The 11578-nt window shown below is 57.4% G+C and overlaps 1 protein-coding gene across 1 annotated transcript; it reads left to right on the top strand.

Annotated features, from left to right (window-relative positions):
- Positions 1-142: 142 nt before the first annotated feature.
- On the top strand, positions 143-712 carry SCHCODRAFT_02521388 (uncharacterized protein; the record flags this gene model as incomplete). The annotated part of the gene is made up of 2 exons (XM_003037660.1): positions 143-338; positions 384-712. 2 exons carry the CDS (start codon positions 143-145, stop codon positions 710-712), a joined length of 525 nt encoding a protein of 174 aa, XP_003037706.1.
- Between the last annotated feature and the right edge of the window lie 10866 nt (positions 713-11578).

The raw sequence follows: 11578 nt of genomic DNA, 5'->3' as shown, positions 1-11578 counted from the left end.
TGAATATTCATGTGCTTCCACTTTGATTCAAAAATGAGATAGCCGTGTTGGGGCTATCGTTTTGCGAATCTTTCCCTTACAAGACGAACCGGGTACTGTACGTGGTATGGTACTACGAAGCCGAACTTTGAGAACAATCAAAATGAACTTAATGGCGGGGACCAAACACAACCACATATGCCGGATCTGGAAGCGGTGGTGCGCACCACCAAAGGCAGGGCAGGGCGGCAACTTTCCTGAGGATGTCTTCAGTGGCTGCGTGAAGGCTATCGCTCACCTACGCGAGCGCGGCGCGGTGAAGACAGCAAAGCATGTGAGGGCCAAATACCGAGAAGTATGTACTTCGATTGTCATGCATTCCCACAGATCCTGACTTTGAGCAGCTCGAGTCAACTGCTACGTGATACATATGATCAAGAAGAGGTCCAGGTGGACGTACTCAGTTCAGAATGGTGCCAACATCGATGACACCAACAAGACTCTTTGGATTGAGTTCATCGACGGGCTCGAGGCCACGTACCGAACCGCCGCCAACAAGTTCAGAAACAGGGGCTGGCCGCTGTTCAACAAGATCAATGAGATCCTGCCGGAACGTGCAAAGGGAAAGCACGCGTACTACGCTGGCCGGCGCCAGACTCAGCCGCTCCCCCAATCGGCACTACAGGGTACCGCTTGGGTAGGGCACTTAGCATATAAAGATTTGTCCGATTAGTATGCTAAGAGCCTAAGACTTCCGACGCTTAAACGCTTATTTTCTGCAGCTATTTTTTAGCCTCAAATTACATTCTCCTGTGCTCTACATACCATATATGGGTATATAGTATACCTAGGAAAGGTTTACACATACCAGGGACAGGCAACAGCTATTTAGTGTTGAGATGCGAGGGCACAAACACAAACAGCAGTCCACAAGATGACGGTCAGAGACGAGGTTGAGTGACAGTGTGATACGTGACTATAGGTAAGTATCCCCTTTGGGATGGTCCAAGCACACCAACTCCAACATTTAGCCAGCCTGCTAAATAGCCAGCTGCTTAAATAGTCAGCTGCTTAAAATCTTGTAGCTTATAAAGCTTGCCTAGCATGATTCCTGTGCCAGTAGTATCTAAACCAGATATAGGCTGCCACCTATATATGCTGCCGCTTAAATAAGCTCCGGCGGCTAAATAAGCTCTGGTGGCTAATAAGCGTCGGAGCCTAAATAAGCGCCGGAGCCTAAATAGGTGTCGGACGACTAATAGGCGTCGGAGACTAAATAAGCATTGGAGACTAAATAAGCATCACAGCTTAATATGTGTTGGAGTTTGAGTGTTGGACAACTCATAAGTGTCAGACAGCTAAATAAGCATCTGCAGCTCATCAGCTGTTTCCTCTCTTAAGGCAAAGGTAATGTGAGCCCAGAACAGTAAATATAACTTGTTGCATTGGGTGAGCAGTCAAACTGCCACCTCAACACTCCAGTCTAAGCATGAGTCCAGGATGTAGGTATAGCACAGATAAACAATGGTCCTGGAATAATTGCCTTTTTGGGATTTGCGGACAACGCAGTGTCTGCAAATCCCAAAAAGGAAGGAGGATTCATGCACCTTTAGCTGTGCCAGTTATTATAATGTCATTAAGAAGACACTTATATGTGTATTTTGAGAACAGGCAGGGCTACATTACAAAACATGCTGATGGATTGTTGAGGTTTTCAGCCTCGTGTGCTGGCATGGCTCATCAGGCAGGCCTCCAAGCTGTCTGATTGGGTGGCTGGGATTGGCTCACAAGTATGCGGGGCAGGTCGCTCGCCTCACGCCCTTGCATGCCTGCATGTAGTCTTTGCAATACAGACAAGAGATTTCCGTCGGAATTCACTGGTAGCTTACCGGCCTCCTAGGCTGCGCGGGCCAGCCTGGCTCAGCAGGATCCTCTCTATGACACATGAGGCGTGGATGAGCAATCAGCGCGAGCGCACTCACCCACCACCGTTTGCTTGCGGCCATGCAACGGCTCATCGGGCCTGCTTGCCGTACCATGTGCTCTTGCTGATGATTGCCATTGTTGTTGTTGACATCGCTGCGCTTGCTGCTGCACGCAGCGCACGCGTTGGGGTCGATTGTAGGCAATAAAAATGTAGAAAATGATGTTATTTATGTACATATATACATACAATATGTCGCAACGCGCTTAGTGTAAGCACTGAGCATATACCTGTACTATTGTGTCATGTAACTTTAAAGGTTTTGATATGTGCTCATAGCATAGTAAATGAGAATATGTACTGTATGAAGCCCACTAGATGACCTTGAATAGTTTAGGTATATTCCCACTCCCTGAGCACCCATCTCAGCCTCAATCTTGTGACTTTCAGGTATAGTCTCTATGGAACATTGATTTTTCTCACACGGAACTCCCACAATAACAACTGATTATCCTCCCTTGCTCGTGGATGCTCTGTGATGCGGTGCGAGTACGATGTGATGTCCCTTGCGCCGCCTCTTGCGCTCGACCAGCATCACACCCTGGTGATGACCGAGCCACATCATCCTCACCCAACTGGAGTGGTGCAGGGGCTCAAAGGGCTCTCAGGTGTGTCTGCTATGCCTCCCACCAGCACATCTCACTAATCTATTGTATTTTGTATGTATTCTTTGTCAAGGATAAGTCCCTGGAGATGTGTGTCGTTTGAAAATACAAAGGGGGGATCAGCCACTGCCACCTCTGCCGCAGTGAGACATGGACGGTTTTCCCTTGTAGCCTCCGCCAACGCATGCCTTCGCGGAAGCACGTGTGATCAATATAACAACACAAACAAAGATTGATCGTTGACACAATGCCTTGCTTGTCACCCCCTTGCCCTTGCTGTCACCATACCCCTCTTCCTCTTGTTTGATACCCTCTGCTTTGCCCACCAAAAGCAGCAGACGTGCTGCTGTCACGGCCCAAAACATGTCATGCTGCCCAGACCAAGCCAACGACAGGCCTCCCCACTCCCCCCGCCCCTTCCTTCTGCCTACGTGATGCACGCGTGTCACATCATTTTGCTCTGCAGGGTGTGCACGCTACGTCATACATGCTCGCTAAAGCACGGTGATTGACGGTGTGCTCAGTTTGCCAAGCGTGCCCGATCACGACACTGAGTGTGAGCGTGTAGCATGCTTCTTCCCCTACTTTGGGGAGAAGAGGTTGCACACATACACAGAACGCACATGCCGTGATTGCACTTGGATACCGCCCCCCCTTGCAAGTGTAAGGTGACGCGAGTTGTCTTCACTGAAAGGTGAGCTGAAGGGGGTCAGGCAAGCTAACAGATGACGGCCGTGTATAGCAGGTGAGCGTAAGGTACAAGAGTAAGTATCTACAATAGGACAAAGCCTGCCTTATATAGTCGAGGAACGTGACCAGTAACGGTCACGTTACGGCAAGGCTGCCTTCCGCGATCGGCCAAAGAATATTGCCACCTGCGTGTGCCCTTTCCCCTTCCCCCTCCTTTCCCCTCCCTCCTTCTAACGGGCAAAGTGTTTTATTACGTGTTGTATAGTATATACAACTTACATATACATTTTTCTCTTTCACTCTTTGAGCACACCATCACAGTGTTGCCAGTGCCGCGTGCGGCAGCGAGCACGGTACATCACGACAATGACAATAGTGATGCAACATCATCTCACGCACAGTGTGATGGACATGTGTTGGGTGAGAGGCCAGACGAGCAAGGGGATGAGGCGCTGCAGGCCATGCCCCACACATTTCTGAGCCACACCGCACCCACATCCCAGTCAAGCCTGTGCCAGCGACCCCTGCCCTATAAGCTGGACCGGCCCACGAGGCTGAAAACCTCAACAATCCATCAGCATGTTTTGTAATGTAGCCCTGCCTGTTCTCAAAATACACATATAAGTGTCTTCTTAATGACATTATAATAACTGGCACAGCTAAAGGTGCATGAATCCTCCTTCCTTTTTGGGATTTGCAGACACTGCGTTGTCCGCAAATCCCAAAAAGGCAATTATTCCAGGACCATTGTTTATCTGTGCTATACCTACATCCTGGACTCATGCTTAGACTGGAGTGTTGAGGTGGCAGTTTGACTGCTCACCCAATGCAACAAGTTATATTTACTGTTCTGGGCTCACATTACCTTTGCCTTAAGAGAGGAAACAGCTGATGAGCTGCAGATGCTTATTTAGCTGTCTGACACTTATGAGTTGTCCAACACTCAAACTCCAACACATATTAAGCTGTGATGCTTATTTAGTCTCCAATGCTTATTTAGTCTCCGACGCCTATTAGTCGTCCGACACCTATTTAGGCTCCGGCGCTTATTTAGGCTCCGACGCTTATTAGCCACCAGAGCTTATTTAGCCGCCGGAGCTTATTTAAGCGGCAGCATATATTGTTGGAATTGGTGTCTACGCGCTCTCTAGCGCCTATGGTATTTTTCTGCGATTTTACGGACTTTTTCCCGGTACTGTACGCTTACCTACAGTCATATCTCTGCGCTCGCGCCTTATTGCCGAGCGCCACATATTTCCTCGGCATTTGCCGTGCCCTCCTGCCTAGAGCGGCGCATCCGAGTCTTTTCTCTTCCTGACTCGTTTGCTGTCGCTCTAGGTGCGTAGTTATGCGTTCTGTACTGCTGAATATGATACTGACTCGTTTGCTGTCGCTCTAGTGTGATCACTGGCTCGATTCTACCTCGGACAGGTTATGAGCCCCGCGCTCTAGCTGCCCCAATCAGCCAGTTCTACACCGCGACTCAAACTCGCCGCTGTGCGCGCGTACCAGCTGCGATTCCCTCCGCTCGAGCGGCATTCGACGCGCAAGACCCTCCCCTACCTTGTGCCCGAGCCGCGCTCCGCGAAAATCGCCAGTACCGCCGCTATCGCCGTGCGAAGTCCAGCACCTCCGATCACCGCAAATTTTCACCCTCCCTCATATTCGCCGTCGCGCACGCAGTTCGCGTCCGTTCCCCTCCAAACAACTTCTAGTCACTCCGCGCCCTTCTCCCCTACACGTCGACCCCACTCTCGTCCACTTTCGCCCGTTCGATCGTCCCCAACAACCGTCTTTTTGCGCCATGTCGAAGCGTGACTCAGACGGCCGCCCCATCCTCACCCGCTTCAACTGGAGCTGGTGGGACAGCGAGATCCAGCCCTGGCTGTCCAGCAAGGGCCTCTGGCGCTATGCCAAGGGCACTGTCACCAAGCCCAAGCCCAAGGACGCCAGCGCGGTCACTGATGCGGAGTACCGCACTCAGGAGGAGTATGAGCAGCGCCTGGAGAAGGCTGCTGGCGAGCTTTGGCTTGCCATGGAGGAGCCGCTTCGTCCGCAGTTCAAGGACAAGCGCAGCACGCCCAAGGACCTCTACGACGCGATGAAGACCGCCTTCAACATCCAGGAGGCCGGCACGCGCTTTGCCGCGCTCTCTGACTTCTTTGACGTCAACCTGGGCGACGACGCTGAGGCCACCACCGCCCTCACCGACCTCCTCTCGCGCGTCGACGAGGCCATGACGCGCGTCCAGTCGCTGCGCCCCTCTACCGGCTACGACATCGACAAGATGGACCTCGAGCTGAAGGCGATGGTCACCATGCGCGCCCTCGCCGCCTCCCCCAACCCGCAGCACGCCAACATGTACACGTCCCTCCTGCTCGACAAGGCGCTCACCTACGAGACGGTCAAGGACATGATCGCGCGCGAGTTCGCCTCGCACCGGATGACGGCGGACGGCACCCCCCTCGCAGCCAACCGCGCCGGGTACACGCCCGAGTGCTACAACTGCAAGGGCCCGCACCTCATCCGCGACTGCCCGAAGTTCAAGCCGGACTGGAAGAAAGAGGAGGAGGCCGCCGCCGCCGCTTCGACTTCGAAGCGCCAGCAGAAGAAGAAGAACAAGGGCGCCGCCAACGCGTCTGGCGCGTCCTCTGCGCCCTCCTCCGGCCCCTCCGAGGCGTCGTCGTCGACGCCGTCTACCTCCGCCGCTGCTGCGCGCGTCGAGTCCGCTGGCCAGGCAAGCGCTTTCACTTCCTCCCCCGCTCTCAAGGAGTGGCTCCAGTCCAAGGCTGCAGCTAACTTCAACACCGACACAGGTGCGTCTCTACACATGACGCCGCGGCGAGATTGGTTCGTCACCTACTCGCCGCATCGTGTTCCTGTTCGCCTAGCGAACGGCGCGATCGTCTACTCGGCGGGCATCGGGTCGGTGGAGTACCAGCCGGTGGATGGGGGGAAGTCGCTTATGCCTATTGTGTTCTTCGATGTCCTTCATGTTCCTGTGCTCACCTCGAATCTGTCCGAGGCAGAATCGAGCCAGTGATCACACTAGAGCGACAGCAAACGAGTCAGATTCATAAGTAGCGAGATACAACGCATAACTACGCACCTAGAGCGACAGCAAACGAGTCAGGAAGAGAAAAGACTCGGATGTGCCGCTCTAGGCAGGAGGGACCGGCAAATGCCGAGGAAATATGTGGCGCTCGGCAGTAAGGCGCGAGCGCAGAGATAGGACTGTAGGTAAGCGTACAGTACCGGGAAAAAGTCCATAAAATCGCAGAAAAATACCATAGGCGCTAGAGAGCGCGTAGACACCGATTCCAACACACCCCCTTGATCGAGCACGTCCTAGCGCCCAACTCCAAGGCCAGAGAGCGTCGCCATGTGCTGCAGTTTGACCCGGCCCATGGCCTTGGTCAGCATGTCAGCCGGCATGTCCGCTGTCTGCAGATGGACAAGGCGGATGCTGCCGCGATGCACCTCATCGCGCAGCCAGTAGAAGCGCAAGTCCAGGTGCTTCATGCGCCCATGATGCTCCGGGTTCTTGGCCACCTGCAGCGCCGAGTTGTTGTCAATGTAGAGGGTGGAGGGCGCGCTCTTGACCGAGTAGCCACACTCGGTCAGGAAGTTGCGCATCCACAGGATCTCCTGGCCGGCAGAGCACGCCGCAACGTACTCTGCCTCAGTGGTCGAAAGCGCGACTATAGTCTGCAGCTTGGACGACCAGGAGACCGCTCCACCCGCCATCATGACGATCTGGCCGCTGGTAGACCGACCGTTGTCCGGGTTGCCGCCGTGGTCCGCGTCGGTGTAGGTGTAGAAGAGCTCGGAGCGCGCGTTCACCGCCTTGCCGTCGTAGGTCAGCTTGTAGTCAAGCGTGCCCTTGAGATAGCGGAAGAGGTGCATGAGCGCGCGCCAGTGCGAGCGGCCGGGGTTGCCGGTGAAGCGAGCAAGGACAGAGACTGGGTAGGCAAGGTCAGGACGAGTGGCGAGGGCGAGCCAGGCGATGGCGCCAACAGCAGAGGCGTACTCCTTGGCGCGGGTGGACATGAACTCGATGTCCTCCGGCGTGACAGGAGCGTCGGCGGCACTGAGCTTGTGCGAGGGGTTGAGCGGAGTGGTGACCGGGCTGCACTCGGCCATGCCAAACCGCTCGAGGACGTCCGTGGCATACTGGCGCTGCGAAAGAGACAGCGTGCGCTGGCTGCGCTCGCGCTCAATGGCAACGCCCAGTAGCCAGGTGGTAGGACCCAGCTCGCGCAGCTTGAAGTGCTTCTTCAGCTCGCCAATGATACCGAGCGCCTGCGCGTCAGTCTTGCACCCAATCGTCATGTCGTCCACAAAGACGGGCACGAGGATGCGCGCGTCGCCGCGACCGTACACCCACACGCTGTGGTCGCAGAGGATGCGCGTGAAGCCCATCTCTACAAGCACCTTGTTCAGCGTCTCGTGCCAGACATGACTCGCCTGCTTCAGCCCATAGAGCGACTTCTTCAAGCGCCAGACATAGTCCTTGTCAGGATCAATGCCGAGCTTGAAACCGGGCGGTTGGCGCATGTAGATCTCCTCGGCCAGCTTGCCATTCAAGAACGCGTTGCTGATGTCGATGGAGTAGAGCACGAGGTCGTCCATAGCGGCGAGGGCGAGGATAGCGCGGATGGCGGCCCACTTTGGCGTAGGGGCGAACGTCTCGGTGTACTCGAAGCCGGGACGCTGCGAGAAGCCCTGCGCGACGCAGCGCGCCTTGTACCGCTCGATAGACCCATCAGCATTGCGCTTGACCTTGAACACCCACCGGCTGCCAATAGCGCGCTTGCCCGGCGGCAGCTCGACCACCTCGAACGTGCCGTTGTCCACCAGCGCCTGCACCTCGTCGAATGCGGCCTCGATCCACTTCGCCTTGTCCGGGCGAAGCAGCGCTTCAGCAAACGTCTTGGGCTCGCCTTGCTGCGGGTCCGGCGCGACTGTAGTGGCGAGGGCGAAGTCGAGAGCCTGTTCTACTGACCAGTCCTCTTGGGTGATGCCGCTGAAGACGTAGTCGAGGCCGGCCTGAAGAACGTGCGCTCCTGGGATGGGCGTGCTGTCAGTCAAAGCAAGCTCATCGTCACTCCCTGCCCAGTCCATCATCTCCTTCCTTGCCTGCTCTCTGTCCTGCGCCTGCTCATCCTGCTCTCTGCGCTCCTCTTGCACCCCCTGCTCGCTCTGCTCCTCCTGCTCCTCCTCCTCCTCGTCCACCTCCTCAATCTGGCCGGATAACGGCGCAAACCGATTAGGGGACGTCACCTGCGGCTGTGGCGCGGGTGTAGACGATGTAGCGCGGCCTGTAGAAGGCGGCGCAGGCTGCTTTTGCCAAGCGCGAGTCGTCAATTCGCGCTCGGATAAGCTATGGGTCGGCTTGGTTGCCCGAGGCAGACGCGACGGTGGCGGTCCGCTCGAGGTAGACGGCCGAACTGTCTCCCAAGCAGGGGACGGACTGCGCTCAGGGCGCGGTGCTGGCTGCTGCTCCTGCGCGCGCTCCTGTCTGCCTCTCAGCGCGGCCTTGCTAGGCGGCGCAGTGCGAGACGGGCGGGGTGCAGAGGGCGGCGGCGGACGCGCGCTAGGCGGCGTGGTAGGCTCAGCTGGCTGCTGAAGCGGCGTAGAGGGTGCCGGCGGCGATGTGGGCGGCGGTGTGCGCAACTGAGGCGCAGCAGGCGCGGCGGGCGCTGGCGGTCCGGATGGGGGAGGCGGCTGATCATCATAGAGCGCGACACCATCGTCATCTGCGCTATGACGATGGGTAGAGGGCGACGGCACATCACCCCCTTGATCAGCAACATCCCCAAAGTCCGGAGGGCCTTCACCTCGGTCTATAATCTCCGCAGTGATGAGATTGAGGCTCTTGAGCGACGTACCCGGCATGTAGCGCTCATCAAACACCGCATGCGACGAAATGACCGTCTTCTTGGTGGCCGGGTTGTAGAACAACCAGGCCTTGGTCCCGGGAGGGTACCCCAAGAAGATGCACTTCTGAGAGTGCGGCTCGAGCGCGCGCCGGTGCTTGTCCTTCACCAGGACGTAGGCCAGACACCCAAAGACGCGGAAGTAGCCAACATCCGGCGTCTTGCCGGTCCAGGCGATATGTGGGGTGGTATCCCCAGGCAGAGCGGAGGTAGGAGCGCGGTTGGCAACGTGGTTGTAGGCGGCTATAGCGTAGGCCCAGAATGAAGGCGGCAGCTTCGCTTCATAGAGCATCGAGCTAGCGCCATTGGCAAGGGTTAGATTAGCACGCTCAGCAACGCCGTTCTGATGCGGCTCATCTGGCTCTGTGATCTCCAATCGCCACCCCTCCTTCAGCGCGGCGTCCTTCATAACGTTAGAGATGTACTCGCCGCCCCCATCGCAGCGCAGTACCTCCAAGCGCTGTCCGCTCTCCACCTCAGCAGCCGCCTTGAACTGCTGGATAGCAGCCCAAGCGTCGCTCTTGCGCTTCAAGTACGCCACCCAGCGTCGCCGTGTCTTGTCGTCTATGAAGGTGATCCAGTAGAGGTTCGCCCCCTCTCTGGATGCGACCGGCATAGGACCCTTCAAGTCGGTGTGAACCAACTCGAGGGGACGCGTTGCGCGCTCTCCCGGACCGCGCGGTACCGCCTTGCGCGTCTGCTTGCCCATGATACATGGCTCGCAGATCGGATCCGGCGCCTCCTTGCTCTCAAACCGCATGCCTCGCACCAGCTTGCGCTGCCGCAGCTTCGCAATGTCCCCATGGTTAACGTGCGCAAAGCGGCGATGCCAGAGCGCAGCGTCGAGCGGGAGCGTGGTAGAGGCGGCGCGCTGCGCGCTGTGCGCAGGAGGAACGACGACGTAGCCGTCCAAGTAGCCCGTGTTCGAGTCGTCCACTGTAGCGGTGCAGACGAGCGCCCCAGCCCGGTAGAAGGCGACGCGCTTGTCCTTGATGCTGACCTCGTACCCCTTGTGCGCAGTAAGGTGATAGATTGACAGGAGATTCGAGGTAAGAAGCGGAACATGAAGGACATCAAAGAACACGATAGGCATAAGCGACTTCCCCCCATCCACCGGCTGGTACTCCACCGACCCGATGCCCGCCGAGTAGACGATCGCGCCGTTCGCTAGGCGAACAGGAACGCGATGCGGCGAGTAGGTGACGAACCAATCTCGCCGCGGCGTCATGTGTAGAGACGCACCTGTGTCGGTGTTGAAGTTAGCCGCAGCCTTGGACTGGAGCCACTCCTTGAGAGCGGGGGAGGAAGTAAAAGCGCTTGCCTGGCCTGCAGACTCGACGCGCGCAGCAGCGGCGGAGGTAGACGCGGTAGAGGACACGTCAGAGGGCGCAGAAGGCGCAGAGGACGCGCCGGACGCGTTGGCACCACCCTTGTTCTTCTTCTTCTGCTGGCGCTTCGAGGTAGAAGCAGCGGCGGCGGCCTCCTCCTCCTTCTTCCAGTCCGGCTTGAACTTGGGGCAGTCCCGGATGAGGTGCGGCCCCTTGCAGTTGTAGCACTCGGGCGTGTACCCGGCGCGGTTGGCTGCGAGGGGCGTGCCGTCCGCTGTCATCCGGTGCGAGGCGAACTCACGCGCGATCATGTCCTTGACCGTCTCGTAGGTGAGCGCCTTGTCGAGCAGGAGGGACGTGTACATGTTGGAGTGCTGCGGGTTGGGGGAGGCGGCGAGCGCGCGCATGGTGACCATCGCCTTCAGCTCGAGGTCCATCGTGGCTAGGTCGTAGCCGGTCGAGGGGCGCAGGGACTGGACGCGCGTCATGGCCTCGTCGACGCGCGAGAGGAGGTCAGTGAGGGCGGTGGTGGCCTCAGCGTCGTCGCCCAGGTTGACGTCAAAGAAGTCAGAGAGCGCAGCAAAGCGCGTGCCGGCCTCCTGGATGTTGAAGGCGGTCTTCATCGCGTCGTACAGGTCCTTGGGCGTGCTGCGCTTGTCCTTGAACTGAGGACGAAGCGGCTCCTCCATGGCAAGCCAAAGCTCGCCAGCAGCCTTCTCCAAGCGCTGCTCATACTCCTCCTGAGTGCGGTACTCCGCATCAGTGACCGCGCTCGCGTCCTTGGGCTTGGGCTTGGTGACAGTGCCCTTGGCATAGCGCCAGAGGCCCTTGGAGGACAGCCAGGGCTGGATCTCGCTGTCCCACCAGCTCCAGTTGAAGCGGGTGAGGATGGGGCGGCCGTCTGAGTCACGCTTCGACATGGCGCAAAGAGACGGTTGTTGGGGACGATCGAACCGGCGAAAGTGGACGAGAGTGGGGTCGACGTGTAGGGGAGAAGGGCGCGGAGTGACTGGAAGTTGTTTGGAGAGGAACGGACGCGAACTGCGTGCGCAA

Source organism: Schizophyllum commune, assembly GCF_000143185.2.
Source record: "Schizophyllum commune H4-8 unplaced genomic scaffold SCHCOscaffold_17, whole genome shotgun sequence".
NCBI classification, from domain to species: domain Eukaryota; kingdom Fungi; phylum Basidiomycota; class Agaricomycetes; order Agaricales; family Schizophyllaceae; genus Schizophyllum; species Schizophyllum commune.
Note: the sequence above shows the minus strand (reverse complement) of the source record. Positions and strands in the feature narration are given on the sequence as shown.